Source organism: Antechinus flavipes, chromosome 2 (genome assembly GCF_016432865.1).
Source record: "Antechinus flavipes isolate AdamAnt ecotype Samford, QLD, Australia chromosome 2, AdamAnt_v2, whole genome shotgun sequence".
NCBI lineage: Eukaryota > Metazoa > Chordata > Mammalia > Dasyuromorphia > Dasyuridae > Antechinus > Antechinus flavipes.
In genome coordinates, this window is record NC_067399.1 from 132,818,460 (window position 1) to 132,839,309 (window position 20,850).

A 20,850-nucleotide genomic window follows, 5' to 3' on the forward strand; every position below is an offset into this window, starting at 1 on the left:
GATAATCAAGAGAGAAGACACTAGCATTAGGGGGATCATGAAAGACTTCTTGTAGAAGGTGGGAATTTAGCTGGAGGAAACCAGGTAGAAAAGGAGGTAGAGGCAAGTAGAGAGAATATTTCATACATGGGGAACAACTAGTGAAAATGCACAAACTCTGGAGATGGAGTGTCTTTTGTAAGGAACAGTAAGGAGGTCAATGTCACTGGATTTCTTAGTACATGGAGGGGGAGAGTAAGATGTAAGGAGAAGAAATAAGTAGAAAGAATGATGAAAGACTTTAAAAGTCAAGCAAAGAATTTTATATTTGATCCTGGAAGTATTAGGGAGGCACTAAACTTTATTGCATAGTGGGATGAATGGTTAGAATTGCGATTTTAGGAAGAATACTTTGTGAAGAATAGGTTGGAGTAGGGAAAGACTTGAGTTAGACTATTAAATTGTCAAGATATAAATTGTTGAGGGTGTTAATATGTATGTGTGTATATATATACACATATATATATATTTGTGGATATGTATGCACACACACATAATATTAAGGCAGAAACAACAGGAGTTGACCACTAATTGGATGAGAGAGTATGAGAAGTTGAAGATATCACTTAGGTTGTGATTCTAAGTGCCCAGGAGGATGGTAGTGTCCTGGATAATAAAATAAAGACATTTGGAAGTGGGGAAGGTTTTTTGGGAAAGAGAATGAAGTTTGCATTTTGATATATTGAGTTAAAAATGTCTATAGAACATTTTGAAATTTTTAAAAAGTTGTTGAATATAGAAGGCTAAATGTTAAGAGGAGGGTGAAAGATAGATAAATAATTTGAAAATCATCTTCAGAGAGCTCATAGTTAAATCTTTTGGACCTTATGAGGTTTCCAAGTTAAACAGCATAGAGGGAAAAAGAGGGCATACATAATTATGTAAGCATATATGGTTAGTAAGTATAACTTGGAAGAAGATCTGTTAAATAGGAGGAAAATCAGGATAAATTCACAAAAATTTAAGAAGAGCAACAAAGTGTAATCAACAGTGTCAAAGCTGCAGATTAAGGATTGAGGGATTAAGGGTGTAGCAGCAACGTCTCATGTTCTCTCTTCTGGAAAAAGATAGCAGAAAAGAAAAGCAGAAAATCTAGGAAAAGATGATCTATAGATCCTCATCTTCCAAGTGGGGATTCCTATTCCAAAGGCTGTAAAATAGTAACACTTATTTGTAATTTTGTATTTTATTGGGTTCCCAAAATAAGACATTATTGTGGTCATGTATGTTGGTTAATAAACTCAGTTGAAAAATAAAATGCTATATGTGATTTGGGCTTGACTTTGTTTTGACTAAAACCCCTGAGGTGCTTTTAGACCATTTACTGTCTACAATACCTCTTCCTAGTTCTACCCTCAATTTTCCAGCTGCTCCAAAGCTCTAGGATTCTTATGTGTGTAGCAATTTTAAAACAAAATTGACTGCACAATTTGTGGTTGGGTACAAGAAGTGGGAATTTGGGGTATCTCTAGGGGAAAATGGCTAGAATTAAGGCTGTGCTTTGAAATTATTCTATGTATGACTAGCTTTCAAGTATTTCTCATTATTTCCCTTTACTTCATAGAAAAACAGTGGGCTACTTTTCCTATATCCTCATTTATTTCTCTTTTTGTCATTTTGCTCTCTTGGTCCTCATTTGTTGTTTAATTGTTTTCAAACATGTCTGACTCTGTGACAACTCTGGAGGTTTTCTTGGCAAAGATACTAGAGTGGTTTGCCATTTCTTTCTCATTTTACAGATGAGGAAACCTGAGGTAAACAGGTGAAATGACTTGCCCAGGGTCACACAATTAAGAAGTGTTTGAGACAAGATTTGAACTCAGGAGTCTGAGTCTTCCTGATTCATGTCCCAGCTCTCTCTCTACTGTGCCACCTAGCTGCCCCTTCCTCATACTCCTTTGCTAAATCATCAAGCATGTCATGCTCCAAGTCTCTTTCCAGGGTTTTACTCTCTTTTCTCTCAATTTTTTTATATGGTGAGCTTATCAATTCCTGCAACTGCTAGGTGACACAGTGGATAGAATGCTGGGCCTAGAATCTTCCTTCAAAATCTGGCTTCTGATACTTTCCAGATTTATGATCCTGGGAAAGTCAGTGAACCCTGTTTGCCTCAGTTTTTTTTTTTTTTAATCTATAAAATGAGCTGCAGAAGGAGATGACAAAGCACTCCCGTGTCTTTGCCAAGAAAATCCCAAAATGAGTTCATTAATTCAGACATAACTGAAAAATGACTGAACAACAACAGTGAAAAGCAGTTCCTGTTATTTCTGTGAAACTGACTCTCAGATCTATATATCTATATTTGTCCTCATTATTTTCTAAATATGTTGTTTGCTCATTTAGAATAGAATAAGCAACTTAAGAGTAAGTCTTGTGATTTTTTTCCCCTCTATTTATGTCCTAGAAATATCCACTAGCAGTCAGAAAGAACTGAGTTAAAATCTGGCCTTTGGTACTTACTAGTTTTATGACTTTAGACAAGTCATTAAACTTGTCTGCCTGTTTCCCTGTCTGTAAAATAGAGATAAAATAGAGATTTTAGTGAGCATCAGATGAGATAAAGTGCTTAGCACAGTGCTTGACATATAATAGGTGCTATGTAAGTGTTTATTTTTTTTCTTGCCTGTCCTACTAATTAATCAGACTAAGTTAGTATTTCAAAGAAAATGTAGCATCATAATTATTTTCACTACTATCTGAAATCTGTTTTCCAGTATGATCATATGGGTTCTGACATGACAGTTGTAACACAGAAAATTATCCAGATTATTGGCCTAGTTAATACTGTAAGTTTTTGCTTTTCTGAATTTAAATAATTTATAAGAATAATTTATTTGAATTAATTTAGACATTATTAAAATCATATACTGCTAAAGGTAGAAATGTTACTGAGCAGTTTCGTCCATCCATATCTCCCAAAATATTCGTTAGCCTCTTTATTATTTATGGAATTTTGATATGGTATTTTAGGTTATTGAAACATTTATCTTTTGTTTTTAGATGTTTACCCAGCTTAAAATGACAATTGTATTGTCTTCCTTGGAATTCTGGTCAGATAAAAACAAAATTTCTACTATTGGAGATGCTAATGATTTACTACATAGGTTTTTGGCATGGAAGCAAAAGTTTCTTGTCCTAAGACCCAATGACATGGCATATTTACTTGTGTAAGTAAAGAATTTGTATTAAAAAATTCTAAATAAAACTTTTGGAAATAATTTGTTTTAAGAAGAATTTAATTACAAAAATAGTATAAATCAAGATAATTGTCCCTAAGGATTCATTGAGACAAAAAAAAACCTTTACAAAATATTTAGAATGACAACATCTAAGTGGCAAGAAGAGCTAGAGGAATTTAGCTGTGAAGCTGTGACTTACATAAGATGTACATATACCTAGGTTTAAATGTTACTATTTAACAAAATTTTGCTCCTTGTTTTCTTTATGTCTTCTTGTCTGTGTAGTTGGACCTGAAGATAGTAAGTCTTGAGTTTGAATGTAGGCTTAACATACTATCTGTGTGACCTTGGGCAAGTCACTGGACAACTTTTTGATTTGAGTTTTCTTATCTGTAAAATGGGGATAATAATAGCATCTAATTTTCAAGGTTTTTGTGAGGATAAAATGGAGATATATATAAAGCAATTTACAAACCTTAAAGAACTAAATAAATTCTATTATTATTATTATCCATTTTATATTTGCAGTTTTTAATAAAAACTATATAGCTCATATGGGGTTACATGTCTATTCCTTACTCTGCCAAATTGGGTCCTCATAGTTAAATCTCATTCTCAGGGCTGAATGGATAATGAATAGATTGAAATGTCTTTATAATGCTATCAGCTTGAGCTCTTATCCTACTGTATGCCCTCCAATATATTTATTTTTTTCATTATTATTATCCAGCACTAGCTTAATATCCTTAAGGGGATATACAGGTGTTCAGAGAAGACTAGTATCTCTGGTATGAGGGCTGCTAAACTCTTTTCAAGGCACTTTTCTACCTTTGGTGTCCATTTGCTACCCAGAGCTGGTGACTCCAAGAAGCTGTATTATGCACAATGACCATACCTTGGTGAATTATTTTGGCAGGTAGGCTAAGCCCGAGTTGAGGGTGACTGAGGGGTCCTAACTCCATTGGTGAGTTAGGTGTCTACTCCAAGCATGGGAAGACTCCCAAGAATGGGCAAATGAGAACTGTTTGTTCCAGTGACCATTAAAGCAGCTGAAGGAGATTCCATGGAGCATTTAGAGTTTGGTTAGACAGTGAAAGCACTGAGGTCATCCACTGCACCTGTTTGTTTTGTCCCTGAACTTCAGTCACTCTAGAAGAGAGAATGAGACCTTCAACATTGTACAATTCTGCCTAAATCTAATTTATGGGCATGTCAGAAGTATCACTCATTCCATTTTTATCATTTTTCTACCTCAAAAGTCCTGTGGCTACAAACAAGTGATAAAGCAGCAGATATAGATGAACTAGGAGCTGTACTCAAAATCCTGCACACAGGCTGCCTAGGACATAGGGTTGGCTTCTCACTGGACTCAGCAGTGGGATTTATCTTGGGTACCTGAGCAGTCTTTTTAAAGTACTGTACCATTTACTTTCTAGCTTGAAGAATGGGCTAGAAAGAATCCCCCCCAAATTGTCTGCTTCACCCAGGCGGGGATCCTTCCTTGTAGTTGAAGCACACAAAAGTTTACAAACACTTTTCTGAAGATCATTCCATTCACCATCGGTACAGGGAATGTGCACATGCTTAGGGACAATACATTATCCAAAAGACAAGGCTAGCAAAGAAAGGCTAGCTTACCAAAGTTGACGCTGGCATAGGTTTCATAACCAAAATTAATGTAGACAACAATCTTGTATACCTAGCAGAAGGAGTGAGTGACAGGCTTATGACAACGCAATCACCACTTGCAAGAAAGTACCACACCACCATTGCCAATGCAAAGGCTCTTCCTATGACAAACTCTGATGAGGTCAAAGGAAATTTTGCAAAAACCTGGAAACTTCATCAGTGTGCTCAAAAGAGGACAGTCTTATCATTGTGAGTCACTTTACAGAGGAGCCACAAACTATCAGACATGATGGGGAATTCTACTTTCAGGGATCCCAAACTTTGCCATATAATAAACATTCATTTTTTTGAATACAAATGTCCTTTTGGTGAAAGTATATTACTATAAGATATGGAAATATTACTTGAAGAAGTATTCTTGTAAGTTAGCTATTGGCAATGGAAAAATATGGTGGGTGTAGGTGTGCTGTAATATATAGTCAATGATAACTTACATACCAGAAGTGCCTAAAAGTTATCAAGGAGATGTATAATTAGAAAAGAATGTGGATAATGTAACAAGCTTCAAGTATGGACATTCTTATTGCTGCACCAATATGCACCTTAAAATAAGCATTTTGGTTGGAGGACATATACAAAAGTTGTACAAAATAGGAATATGAGAATTGTTTGTAATCTGTACATTAAGAGTAACTACATTACTGAGATCACAGGACCACAGAAAAAAGAAAAATCTTTAGAATAGAATCCTTTCCTGAATAGTTAACAAAAAATTTAGGTTTCAGTAACAAACAAAATATAGACTTAAAAGGAAGAGTTAGGAAGAGTAAGGAAGGTCAAGCCCCAAATGGTCATTGTTTGGGTCCAGTGTTGATGGAAATAGCAGTCATTTCTGTTTTGGAATTCAGTAAGAAGAGTTATAGTGGAATGAAGAGGACATTCTGGGCACAGAGAACATTTGAGGCAAGGCCTCAAAGGATATGAGAAATGGAAAATAGAACAGTTTGTTAAGTGCATAGGGTATCTCGTGTCAGGATTAGTATAAATAGAAGACAAAAAGCATTCTCTTACTTTGGAAGATCTTGAATGCTTGGTTAAAGAATTTGAGCTTCATTTGGTAGAGAAAGTTACTGAAGAGTTTTGAATAGAGGAGTGACATGCTCATGAATTTAAAAGAGGGAAAACAAACTAGAACCTAGAATAAAAAGTGTACTGATAGGTGAGCTGAACATTTAAAACATGCTATTTTAGCCAATCTAAGTAAGATATTGAGTGGATATAAAATTGGTAGAATTTTGGTAGAACTTTAAATTTAAGCTTTAAGGAAGGCAATTTTTATTAGGAATAGGAATTATTTTTAAAAATTAATTGAAAACCTTGTGAAAAACATGTTTATACGTAATAGAATGATTATATGCTTTAGTTATAGGAACCATCCTAACTATATTGGGGCAACATTTCCTGGAAAAATATGTAATAAAAGCTATTCTGCAGGAATTGCTATGGTATGTAATTGTTATAAATATTGTCTTTCTATGTGTGTTTATATTGCCAATATTTTCCTTTCATGCTCTATTTCACATATGTTTATTATCTATATTGTTATTTTTAGACAGCCTTTTTAAACCTTAGAGAATTAAGAATATCATAAAGTCTTACAGAAGAAACCACTGTGTTTTGGTTTTTATGATCATGCTTTTTTTTTAAAAGGTAATTTCAGTATTAGGAATTAAAGCTTAAACTTTATATATAAGAATATTAATTAAAAAAAATATATCGAAATGATATTTTTTACTTTGATTTTTATAGTATTTTATTTTTCCAAATGCATGCAAAGATAGTTTTCAACATTCACCTTTGCAAAACTCTGTATTCCTAATGTTTCTCTCTGTTTCCCAAGACAACAAACAATCTGATATGGGTTAAACATATGCAGTTCTTTTAAAGGTATTTTCATATTCATCATGCTGCACAAAAAAGATCAGGTCAAAAGGGAAAAAAAAATGAGAAAAAAAATAATAAACAATTATATATAGGAAGGAGAACCAAGAAAGAGCCTGAATCCACAGTCGCCCAGAAAAGAAAGAATAGAAGATATCTATGAGATTTATAGTTAACAGTGTTAAAAGGTACAGAGAGGTAAAGGAAAATAAATACTAGAAAAAGGCTGTCAAAAAGCCAAGAAATTATTGGTAATGATTGAGCAGGGTCATTGAAGTGCTGTGGATAGAAATCAGATTATAGATGAGAAATGAGTGGATGGTAATGCAAAAATAGCATTGAAAGAGAGGAGAAATATAGGGTGATAGTTGGAGGAGGTAACACAGTCAAATGTTAAAAAATATCTTTAGGGTACAATTTTGAATAAAAAAATTAATGTTCAAATAGGTCTTGAGGTGTGGAATAATAGAGATTTGGTAAAGTAGGAGACAAAGGATGGTTTCTTGCTTGAGATAGTGTTTAGAATTTAGGCAAGACAAGGTTAGGGAGGGACTGGAATAGAGAGAACTTTTTTGAGATTAAAGTGAGTTTATACTGCATCCAATTAGTCCACTTGTGGTTTGCTCCAGTACTATTCAGGAACTTGAGAGTAAGAGCAGTCAAGCACTTGAGGTTGAATCCATGATGAAAATGGCCAAGGATTGAATGATGGTAGGATATGGGGCAGGAGCCTTAAGTGTGGAAGACAATATATAGTTGAATTGGGTTAGCTATAAGGTTAAGATTTTGAAAGGAATAACTGAGAATCTGTAGAAGTAAAAGATTGGGAGAACAAGAAAGTCACAGGATGAATATTTAGGAGGAGTATAGATGGGAAAACGTGGAAGAATAGAAAGTTAAGATCAGGGTAGATTTCCAAATATAAGATCATGAGCTCTAAGTTAATATGGTAATTCATCTCTGTGAGTATCTAGGAAGGAATGAAGACAGACAAGGGAGTTGAGATAGATAAACTTAGAAGCAACATATTCTTAAGGACAAAAGTATGTATATTGAAGTTTTTAGGACAGGAGTTGGCGTGGAAAGTCTGAATTGGGTCTGATGGATGATTCTTCAGAACTTTGTTGTCTTTAATTTTTAGTGATCTTATTGACCACTGATTAAACATCTGCTATGTGCCAAGTACTGTGCTATGTGCTACAAAATGTGTACTTTGTGATACAAAAATAAATTATTGATTTAATACACAGTTTGTCTCATCTATATTTTCTAATCTTATCATTAGCTTGAATAAAAAAGTTTTGCAGGTTTTTCCAAGTAATTTTCTTAAAAGCATTTTAGCGGAATGAGGAAAATGGATAAACTATGATCACAAATTCTTGACAGGAACATAAAAATTTGATCATACAAATTTTTTCCTATATAGTTGAATAAAGTTTTCAGATAATTTTTTAAAACTATTTTTAAAAATTTTATTATAGCTTTTTATTTACAAGTTATTTGCATGAGTAATTTTACAGCATTGACAATTGCCAAACCTTTTGTTCCAGTTTTTCCCCTCCTTCCTCCCATTCTCTCCCCACAATGGCAGGTTGACCAGTACGTTAAAACTATTTTTTTCCAATTTAGTATCCAAAAGCAGTAACTCTGGAGACATTTTCAGTTATTATGGTACAGTTGCTTGGCCTTAATCTGGGATTGACATATGATGACCTCAACATGTGTCATTGTTTAGGAGCAACCTGCATAATGAATCCTGAAGCAGTGTAAGATATTTTCTCTATCAATTTTCCATCTTTTATAGGGGTGGGAGGGGAGTTGTATTTGGAATATTCTAGGATCTATAATCCATTAAAATCCAACTAAATACTAGCAAGATGTAAAGAGAAATGTGCAAAAAGGGAGGTCAATATACTTTAAGGTTCATTGGAATAAATTTCTTGATTGAAAGTGATTCACTTCCCTAAGTATTCATGGCAAGATTTTTAGAAGTACTAAATAGTTACTGAGCACTTGCTAAATGCCCAGAATAAGAGTTAATTCACTCCCCAAGTTTAGTGAGAGCCCTAAAATGACAGAATTATCCAATGGGAAGGAGGAAAGAATAGGATAATAAGGTGTAGATTAATGAAGTGATATATTACTTCTATTGTTGATCCTGTATATATATTAGTCTTAGAAAAGCCAATAAAAATCCTCATTGTTCTCTTTTCTAATTACATTCAACTACATATCTGTTTGTATTGTACATGTAAAATGTTCCTTTCAACTCAGAATAATTAAAAGAACAAATATTGTAATGAAAAGTCTTAATTTAATATTTATGTCAGATGCCAAGCAGTGTATACCATCATTTTTTTGATTTTTCTCAGGTTCTTTGCCTTTGGATCTAGGATCCAAAGAGAAAAGTACTGTTGGTTTCAAAGTACCAACTTTGCCTCTGCTATTAAACTTTAAAACTTTTAAAATTTTGGGAAACATTACTAATTATGTAAATTCTGTTGAAATTTTCTGTGACTACATCATTGGAAAGAATATTTTTTCCTGGGAACACTTAGAAACTTTTTGTTTCCAGAAAGCAGAAAATATTTGTGTACTTCTAAAAGTTTATATATATATATTTTCTGTCACTTATTTGTCTTGTGTGAGCAGCAGAAATTTTGTCATCTGCAAAGTGAGATATTTAAACCAAAAAAGAGCAAGCACCTCTGGCATCTGTGCATAATAGATATTTAAGAAACTTGTATTGTTAGCCATGCTGTACTTTCATACTTGTACTTTGTTTATTCACTTAATGCTCTTCTGTCAAAACATGATCATGTGTGTGTTTTGCTATTGGACCTATGATTTTATTGGCATTGAGAACTGCTATTGAGGAAACTCATTCTGCCAATGCAGAATAGAAAGTGCTCTGAAATGGAGAGTTTTGGTTATTTGGGGGACTAAGAGGTTAAGTGACTTGTCTATGGTAACATAGTCAGTAAGTGTAAGAGATAGGATCATGTTGTTACTACTATGTCACCTTAGGTTGTTTAACTTCTCTAAATCCCAGGTTTCCCTTATATATTTTATTTCTTTATATGTATGTATATTTATCTATCTATGTTGATATTTACAAGTACATAAATACTTTTAGGCTTAGAAGGCTATGATTTTGTGATTTTCTTGTAATAGTATACATACAAAAAGAACTTTTTTGTGTTTGTTATGAAATGTTATGTCTAAATTTCTTAATTAAGGACATCTTTCATCCTGGAATTTTGAATTAAAGTTGATATTACACTGGACCAGATTGTAATTTTTCTCTTGGCATTACTAAAATTTGTACATATAAAAATTGATTAAATGAGAACATGTTAAATATTCAAATAGATTAAAACTAAAATTAGATTATGGATCAGAAGGTTTAGTTGTTTTAGCAGAAAAATATAAGTTATTAGGATGTCTATTTTGTATCACTGTAGGTAAAAGACAAAGCAGAAAATTGATCTGTCCTTTACAAATGGAAGTGAATGACAAACTTATACTCTACTGAGTACTTAGTAATGTGATAAATTTCTTAAGCAATATCTTGGAGAAGGTTGCAGCAAAATTGAATTTGATATTAATTATAAAATAACAGGTCTTTACATGAAATTTTTCATTTTCTATGGAAGATGTTATTGTAAATTTTGTCATTATCACAGACATTTTTCTGTTTAGTTTTTTGTGTGTGTGTGTGTGTGTGTGTGTGTGTGTGTGTGTGTGTGTGAAGGTAATCCTATTTCCTTACTTAGAAATATAATTTAATTTTAGGCATTCCAGTGGTATAAAAGTTTTCAGTAGCTGCAGTCTGAATGACTTTAAACATTTCACTTCAAAGAGTGGAGTTGAATGTCTTCAAAATCAGCCATATGTGACACCAGTTTACAAAGAAGATGCAGTATGTGGAGATGGTTTTGTGGAAGGTGATGAAGAATGTGATTGTGGCCCTAAAGAGGTTAGTAGTAAATATTGGAAACTTAGTGAAAAGGTTTCTATTTGTATTTCTCATATGTACATGTAATAGTTGAAGTAAGAGATAGGGTCATTTCTTTTAAGGTTGTAAAAATAAAAGTGTATTCATGTAAGAAGTAAGCATATAACAAAAACTTTAGTGAATTCCAGATAGCTGAGAAATTTAAATCTTTTAAAAAGGAATTATAAAAAAGATGGAACCAAAAAAGAAATTATATATGACAGTTGTATTGGGGAGATGACTTTTTTCCTAGTCAGCAAAAAGATATAATTATTAGGATGAGATACTCACCTACATTAGATAAAGCATTTCTGTAGACCTCAAAAAAATCATTACAAGAAAATAACAAACTGTGATAAATATTTATTGCAAATTTTATACATAAAATTACATCTAATTACAATATACATCTAAAATATATGAGGAATTGTTAAACATTTATAGATAACTTGTAGTTCATAGTGGGCAAAGATATAAAAATGCTTTTCAATAGGGAAACAAATTGTTTATAATCATGTGAAAAAATGCTTAATCCACTTAAAACTATGAGAGACCACTTTATCCCAACCATATGGAAAAAAATAACTAAGAGCAATGAAACTAATTGCTAGTAATATTGTAGAGAAATATTTATTTTCATTCATTTCTAGTGAGATTGCAAATTATAATTTTTTTGGAGAGTAATCATGTAATATATGACAATTATAGTTCTTTATATAAAATAAAAGCAAAATATAATTTAAAAAACTAACTTTTCAAAGATAATGTTAATAGCATTATTTGCAGTTATAAAAACTAAAAACGATTTAAAGATCCAATAATAAATTGAAGATGTAACTCTGAAGTCAGGTAAGTTCAATGTGTTCAATTTTCCCTCAGTCAATTTCATACTTTTGTGATGCTGGGTAAATCATTTCATTCTTGGAAATTCAGGGTCTGCATTTGTAAAATGAGGAGACTGAACTCAGTAGTTTTAGCCTGAAGTTTCTTTCAACTCTGAATGTATGTTTCCATTAATCTGTGATCCTAAAAAATGGACTATTACAATGCAGATAAGATGGACAAATATGAGGAATATGAAAAATACATTTATGAAATAATTCAAAACAAAAAAGAAAGCATAACAATCTTTGGTGCTTTTGTACCCTTGTGTTTTCAGTAGCAACATTGAAGTAGTGGCTTTAGTACCTGCTGAAGCATCTGTGAGGGTACGTTTCCACCAGGATTGCAAAGACTGCGCTAGAAGCAGGACTTGTCTAGTACCAAACCTCTTAAACTGTGGGTCTTTACCACATAACGGGACTGTATAACAGAATATGGGGATCGTCAAAAAACTTGGCAACAAATAAACTGAATGTTTGACTTCGTGCAGCTTCAAATATTCTGCCAAGATTTAATTCTTTATGTAAAAAATAAGCAGGCACTTAGATGTTGTAAGAAACAAGCATCTTATCAAGAACCCATGAAGTTGTTGGTGAATAGGAAAGGATCTTTATTTTTTTTTTAATTTTTATTTAATAATTACTTTATATTGACACTCGTTTCTGTTCCGATTTTTTTTTCCCTCCCTCCACCCCCTCCCCTAGATGGCAAGCAGTCCTTTATATGTTGGATATGTTGCAGTATATCCTAGATACAATATATGTTTGCAGAACCAAACAGTTCTCTTGTTGCATAGGGAGAATTGGATTCAGAAGGTATAAATAACCCGGGAAGAAAAACAAAACTGCAGATAGTTCACATTCGTTTCCCAGTGTTCTTTCTTTGGGTGTAGCTGCTTTTGTCCGTCATTTATCAATTGAAACTTAGTTAGGTCTCTTTGTCAAAGAAATCCACTTCCATCAAAATATGTCCTTATACAATATCGTTGTCGAAGTGTATAATGATCTCCTGGTTCTGCTCATTTCACTTAGCATTAGTTCATGTAAGTCTCGCCAGTCCTCTCTGTATTCATCCTGCTGGTCATTTCTTACAGAACAATAATATTCCATAACATTCATATACCACAATTTACCCAGCCATTCTCCAATTGATGGGCATCCATTCATTTTCCAGTTTCTAGCCACTACAAACAGGGCTGCTACAAACATTTTGGCACATACAGGTCCCAGGAAAGGATCTTTAATGGCAACGTTCTTGCCAAAGCTGGTGTCCAGAATCATTGGGCCATGCTGTAACAAATCACTTTTATTTCCTATTCCCGTTTTGCATTTCCCTACCTCTTCTACTTTAGCTGGGCACTGCAGGGTTTACAGTGCCTACCTATATCCCCTACCTGAGTCTCCGAACCCACACTTCAGAGCCCCCTTCTTATTTTAACTCAGTTTATTCACAGGCGTCAACAATGGGGTTTGATTAGCCACACTTAGGGAATTTTATGAAATCTAAGGAATTTAAAGCAGTCCAGACTCTTGAATTGTGGCCTGAGACCCTTGCTGGGGGAAAGCTGGTTCCTTTTCTGGCCTGCATCAGCCACATCTCTCCCCCAGAATTGGCCAGAAGGTCTTCCTGAAGCAGTTAAAGAGTTCCTTGGTTATACAAAGAGACAATCACTTAAGGAAACAAAATAGCATCAAGGCCCTTGTCCTGACAAAGAGGCAACCAGCGTTATATGTGGTTTTTATATGTGGCAACATTTCCAAAATTTCCTACACAACTCATTGGTAAGCAAATTTGCTTTCATCTTTAATAAATGGAAAAAATTATATGTATATCTAAGAATTGTTTAAAATTTTTTTGTGTGATTTATTATTGTTGGAATCTTTACAAACTGTTAAGTCATTAGAGTTGATAGAGACAATAATTATCTAATTTAGCATGGTTCAGTGTGATTAATCTGATCCTACAAGGAGATGTTTTGGTCCAGAACCTGAAACAAGGTACTAAGTAGAACTAATTGATACTATGCTTGTGTTCACACCAGTACTCATTGGAGTTCACAAGTATGGGAGCTTCACAAAGTAAACTTTGTAACTTTGTGAATTCATACCTCCCTTGAAGCTCTTAGGGCCAGAGAGCACTCTGGGAGAAAACCTATAATCCCATTCTCTCAGAAGAAATCATATATAAGCCCAGTCAGGAGAGTTCAACTGAATTAGATTGGAGAGGAGCACTCTGGTGCAGACACAGAGCACTCAGGGAGATTGAGAGCTAGAAGCCCTCTCTCAGAGGAAAGACAGACTCAACTTGGAGCTGAATTGGAAGCTGAAGAAAGCAGAAGCAGAAGCAAAGGACAAAGCTGCAAGAGCTCTTGGAACCAAGCAGAAAGATAGACCTCAACTAACTGGGCTATTTTGGAAGAAGAAAATAAACATTTGAACTTTTATCACCTGGCTGCATTTGGGTGATTATTACTTTTGACTGAAACTAAGGCTGCCTCCAAAAAACCTCCCCGAGAAACCTGCTTTCTCCCAGAGAAAACCATCATATTATATTTTAAAAGAAGAAAATCACCACATATTATTAGTAAATGTTTGGTTTGTATATGTTTTATATATCTATATACCTGAGATTATGTAAAAATTTCTCAGATGAAAAAGAATTGCAAGTGGGAATTTTTAAGAAGCCCTGGTCTAGGAGTCATTGCAATTGTGAGAGCTCTTGGCCTACAAGTTCATCTTAGCTTTTGATTAATGGTTGGTGGTGCTGCTGTTGAGGAAAGTGATCTCCATAGAGCATTACTTCCCTTAATGACGTTGAAGAAGTCCAAACCAGAAATAGGGCTGTTATTCGACTGGGTGGGCACAGTTGTTTATAGGGCTTTTGTATTCAAATAAAGTCAGGGCTATTTCCATTGGTAATTGAAGGAAGTTGGTAATCTTAGATGTGGTGATAATTTCAGTCACTTGGCTTATATTATTTTACCGTCTTTTCCCACAGGGTACTTTGTGAGGGAGATTAGAAGACAGAAGTATTGTTTAGTGAGATTGGTGGGAGGAAAGGGAGATGGGACTGCAAACATCCATCATTAGTGGGTATAACTGGGCAAAGATCTGGTAAAGAGATAGAAAATGAATAGTCAAGTAGGAGGAAAATCAGCAGAGCAGAGTAATAACAATTTAAATAAGATTTGATTAATAGTTTCACTTATTATAAAGTGATTAAGAGGGATCAGGATTTTTAAAAAGGTGGTTTAGGAGGAGAACTGGGGCGAGATGAAAACTTTTGAATCAGTTTCTTTTGGTTACTATTATAGATGATTGATTTGGCAGAAATAGAATTCCACATATTCTTTTAGTGAAAGTCAAACAGCAAAAGTATAAGGAAATTATATTAACCTTAAAAGAAAATGGAAATAGATATGACTTCAAACATGTGAGCAAAGAAAAATATTATTAAATGGATATAGTATTAATATAAATTTTCTTCTATGCTTTCAAAACTTAGAAAGGACAACTATTCTTTACAATATTTGAATCTTTTGAAATTGTTGAACAGTGCCATATTATGCATACAATATTGGAGGATCAAGATTATTTTATGTGGATGATTCTTAGTGGGGAATTTAAAATGTATTTTGATTTCTTTCAGTGAAATTGAAAAGGCATTTTACTTTTAAAACGAGAAAAGGTTTGTTGAGTACTACATATTTTTGTAAAGATAGTTTGGTTTTATCATTCACAATAAGACATTTAAAATGAAAAATTATGGAATATAATACTGCAGAAGGATATAGCTGGTGAAGAAAAGCAACTTATGATGCTTTAGAAAAGTTGTGTGTCACTTTTGAGATTTAATTTTGGATCACTTTTTAATGTCTTAAAATTTTTATAATGCCTAAAACCAATTTTATTTTGTTAGGGCTTGCTATCTTTTATGTTGAGGAGCTAGAAAATCAAGCACTCATGGTAAAAGCAGAATAAGACCTAATTATTCTCACAAATGCTAATGCTCTAGGTTCCCATAAAATAAAGTCTTTAATAAATAGAAAATTTTATTATCTTGGAATGTTCAGAAATATTACACACTTATCTGTGGTACACAAAGGACTAGTTAGGTAGTGCAGTGAAGAGAGTGCTAGGAAGTCAGGAAGATCTGACAGACTAGCTGTGTGAACCTGGGAAAGTCCTTTATCCTTATTTGACTTAGTTTCTTCAATGGGGTCACAGAGAGTCCAACATGAATGAAATGACTAAACAAGAACAGTCTATGGAATTTAGATGACAGATTAATGACTGGATAGACAAAACATTATTCTAATTCTATTACCTTTTTTCATTTTGAGTGAAAGATCATTTCATAGCCATAGGTTTTCATGAAAATATCTAATTATTCTGAATGACTAATACAATAGATGCCCACAGAAGATTCCCAATAAATTTGTATCCCCGTTATTCTGTTTTTATTTGTTTATTTGTGATATGAGGCATCTCATTATTAAATAATTGAAGAGTTTAACCTGAGGGAATAGTACGACTGATTTCTCAAGTTGTCTCAAGTGTTTATTCTTTGACTCCTTATGAACTAGAATTGTATTTAGAATATGAAGTTTTATAGAAAAGATTTGCTAAGAAAATAGATTTGTTGTGTGGAACTCTATATATGCATTTCAGTTATAACATTAAAGAAACAGTTTTAAATGTTGCTTATGCAAAGAATTTTATTCAAAGGAAAATATTAAAAAGATACAGAAAAAAAGAATTGCTGGTAGGGAATATTGCTTATTGAATGAGAAGCCTGGGGCTCATCTGGATTCAGTCTTCTCCTTTTAAAGGTGATGAGAGGAGGCCTAATGCCAAAGCCCCTTCTGAATGCTGGGCAAATCACTACCTGGTAGAAGGAAGCCATTGTTGTTGTCCATAAAATGGGAGACTGGATTTGGTGTCCTTTCAGGTTCCTTCCAGCTCTAAATCTAGGACATAATAGGCTTTACAGGAAAAGGTCACTAGCCAACATTTTTGAATTAATGAAGGATACTCTTATCATGGGTGAATCCTGTCCATTCATAATTAATGAACAGACAAACATGGAAACTCTGTACTAACCCGACTATGCCAGAGGCCAGAAAATCCTCATCATGGTAACAGAGTCCTCATTGAATTCCGTCTTCTATAACTTTTCTCATTCTTAGAACAGTTCAATGATTCATATTTATTTTACTCCTCAATCTTGCCTACCGTTTTCTCTAAATTACAGAATGGAATCTGTCTGATTTTTATTTCTTTGGGCATGAGAATTGGATTTTGCTCTTTCATGACTCCACTGTCCAACTTCATACTTTGTACAAAAAATGATGTCTCTTGATTCCTGAGTTGTCGGTGGTTTCTTAATCAATGAAACTTTTCATATCTCACAAACAAACTGACAAATACGAACAGAATAATGTGGATACCAATTTTTCTTGAAATTTTCTGTGGGCATCCATTGTTCTACTTGCCTAGAAATAGTAGATAATGTTTTGAATGTCCTAGATAAGTCAAAAATAGTGATTATGACCATAAAGCTGATTTTCTGAAAAGCAAGAATACATTTTGAGGAAAATAGTTTTGGCCTTTTTTTTGCTTATTAATTTCACAGAATCTCAGAGGTGGGATCTCAGAGATTTGAACAGCAATCCTCTCAGTAACCATGCTCAAGTAATTATATTCAGTCTCTATTTGAATAGGTACAGAGAAAGAGAATCTCTTCCTCCTGAGGCAGCCCATTCTATTTTTTGTACATTTCTAAAATACTAGGAAGAGTTTTGTTTTGCTTTGTTTTATTTTTGGGGTCTTTTTCTTTTAAACATGGTACTAAATCTGTTTTCCTGAAACTTTTCAGAAAGACACTATGTTACATAGTTGGTTTATTGCAACTCTATATACTTCACTTCTAGTGCTTAGCACAATGCCTATCACATAGTAGCACTTAATCAATGTTTATTGACTAATTCACTCTATATTTATTTGTACAAAAATACATTTATATGACATATATGTCACAATAATAGAGATAATAACGAATCTTAGTAAAAAAACATTATTTCGGTGAGTACATTTTAGAAAGAGCTTTATAAAAAATGTTGAAATAGAAAGATTTGGAATATGTTTTATGTCCTAAACTACTTCCTCCAAACTCAGCCATATTGTCTCATTTGTTGATAATTCCAGATACTAAAAGTTTTATTGCAATTTGTTTTTTAGAATATTTTTAATAGTATAGGTAGAGAGTATATTTAACAAAGTATTAAATCACTACTGACTAGGAGCTAGTCATAAGTGAAGGCATTAAAAGGGGGAAACTGTCAGTTTAAAAACAATGTCTAGAATCAAGAATTAATGCATAAGGACCCTTGTAAATATCAGGGCTTCTTAAACTTTTTCCACTCATGATTCTTTTTTGCCTGAGAAATTTTTACATGACACCCTGGGTATTCAGGTATATAAAATGAATATGCAAATCAAACATTTACTCATAATGGGTCATGACTACCATATTCAGTTATACAACTCCATATGAATTCATGACTCACAATTTAAGAAGTTTTGGTTGGTGTTTTTTTTTTTTTTTTCCAATTTTGATTGAATCTTAATGACCCTATTCGGAGTTTATTGGGTTTTTGGTTTTGTAAGGTACTGGAGTAGTTTGCCATTTCCTTTTCCAACTCATTTTACAGATAAGGAAACTGAAGCAAACAGGGTCAAGTGACCTGCTCAGATCACACAGCTAGTAAGTGTCTGAAGCCAGATTTGAATTTAAGAAAATGTGAATTTCTGACTCTAGGTCTGGTGCTATATGCATTTTAGCTTCATTTAGCTGTCCATTCTGCTTATAGTGTAACAAAATTTTATTTAATTCAGACTTCACTAATTTAGAAATCTGGACAAAGATTCAACTGAATTTTATCTTTGTTTTGTCTTTAAAGAAAGGTTATAGTATGCCTGTAAAATCTGTTTCTGAGGAGGGTGAGGCTGATATATTATTTAATGAACTCAGTCCTTTTGAGCTGCTGGGTCTTTAAGTTTCACATTAATTCCGAGAACTCCCACAAGAGGGAAGCCATCAGATTGCCTAAAGACAAACTGCTCCAGATCTTAAACAGAGCTAGTCAGTGTTCTGCTGGTTAAAGTGGAACTTGGCATATATGTGAATAGCATTGAATGAAATATGGAGACCCAGTTCTTAAAAAAAAAAAAAAGTTTGCTAAGTAAATTAATGTAAGATTACAGGCAAAGATTTAAGCTAAATAAGAGACAAATCTTGAAACATTTTAGACTTAAATTTATCCTTTTTAGCCATTTAGTAAATTAGGTCCTTTAAGGATTTCAGCTATGGAAAACTGTTAGTTTTATTATGTGTGTTTGAAATAATCCATATATTGAACAGCCCTGAGCTATAAAATCTAGCAGGAGAGGAGTTTATGAACTTAAGTAATTCTTAGTATTTTAGAGAAATCCTGTGAACTATTTCTCCCTCTTTCCCTGCATGGTATGAAATTATGCTGTTTATTTAAACAAGTTTAAACTTGTGTTTATTTCTAGGAATATCCCATGTGTAAATTTAAAAATTGCTGTGTTATGGAGACATGTAAATTGAAACCATCAGCAAAATGTGGTTTTGGACCATGTTGCTCAAGTACTTGTCAGGTAAGATCAAGATATACATTCTAAAAGATTTCAGTATATACTTTTCATTTGATTACAGTAGAATATAAGCTATAGAGGGGACTGATATTTTTTCATCTTTGTATCCTAGCATAATGCTTAACATGTAAATAGGTCCTGAATAATGCTTTTTGAATTTTTAATTGAATTTGGGAAATTATTATTTAACTATGTCCCCAAATCTGTTGAGTCCCAGTATTCTTGAGATCTTCTTATTACTTGTCCATATAATGTCTGTTAAGTAAAATAAAAACACTTTTGTTAGATGTTAGGAAGAGAAAGCAAGAGATGTAAAGGTGCCTAATGAGGACTATGAGACATATAGACAGACTATAGGTAAAATTCTGAGATTGATTAGAAATGAAAATAACTAGCATAGGTTAAGGTTAATCAGTGGACAATCAGTGGAGATTTAGCTCAGAACAGACATATAAAAATGATCACAATAAAAACAAAAACCATATTCTTAACAATAATCTAAGAATATGGCACAATTATTTCTGGAAGGAGGATATATATAAATATTTATATATACATATTTATGATTGTATTCATATATTGTATTTTATAATTGTATAATATTTATTACTATTAATTATAATTAATATGTGATTTATAATTATATAATATTTACATATTGTATAACATTTAATTTACACATATATTATGGGATTTTTAAATTATAAACTAGAATTATATTATAAATGCTGTATAAATATATATTCACATAATTTATTATATATGTAATAAATAAACTAGCAGTTTTTATGTGTCTGCTATGTCCAGGCACTGTGCTAAGGACTGAGGATACAAAGAAAGCCAAAAGACAATTCCTTCTTTCAAAGAACTCAGTTTTGGGAGGGAAAAAACATACCACATAACTTGTAAAAACAAGATATATAGAGGATAGATTGGAGAGGGCCAAAAGATAGGAATCTCTGTAATTAACAGAGGTTATGAAAATGTTCTTATAAGTACAGAATTTTAGTGGAACTTGGAGAAAACCTAGAAATGGAGGTTAGGAATGAGAGCATTCCAGGCATAGTGGATAACCAATGAAAATATCTGAAATTAGGAGATGGAGCATTTTGTTTGAGGAAAGAAAAGGAGTCTGGTAAATTTGTATGTGTTTGCACATTTCAGACTGTGTGTGTGGGGGTGGGGTATAAGATATAAGAAGATTGGAAAGGAGTCACAGATTATGGAAGGTTTTGCAAGCCAAACAAGATTTTACATATGCTTTTGAAGGTGTAAAGGAGACACTGTGAGGGGTCATTGTCAGACCTGAATTTTTAAGGAGGATTACTTTGGCAACTGAGTGAAAGATGAATTAAGTGTGGAAGAGCTGTGGCAGAAAGACTCACCTTTTGGCTATTGCAGTAATCCAAGCATGAAGTGATGAGGGCCTGTACTAAGATGATGGCAGTGTTGGGGGAAGAAGGATATATATGATGAGTGGGGTAATCAAGGTAAAATCAGCAGA

At 33.2% G+C, this 20,850-nt stretch overlaps 1 protein-coding gene across 1 annotated transcript in view; it reads left to right on the forward strand.

Moving 5' to 3' along the window:
* LOC127548250 (disintegrin and metalloproteinase domain-containing protein 18-like) overlaps positions 1-20,850 on the forward strand; it is a 95,286-nt gene that overhangs the window by 20,721 nt on the left and 53,715 nt on the right. The window contains exons 8-13 of the mRNA XM_051975560.1: positions 2,754-2,825; positions 3,040-3,206; positions 6,271-6,352; positions 8,418-8,554; positions 10,584-10,767; positions 19,245-19,349. Coding sequence (XP_051831520.1) covers positions 2,754-2,825; positions 3,040-3,206; positions 6,271-6,352; positions 8,418-8,554; positions 10,584-10,767; positions 19,245-19,349 — 747 coding nt within the window. The remainder of the gene's footprint in view (positions 1-2,753; positions 2,826-3,039; positions 3,207-6,270; positions 6,353-8,417; positions 8,555-10,583; positions 10,768-19,244; positions 19,350-20,850) is intronic.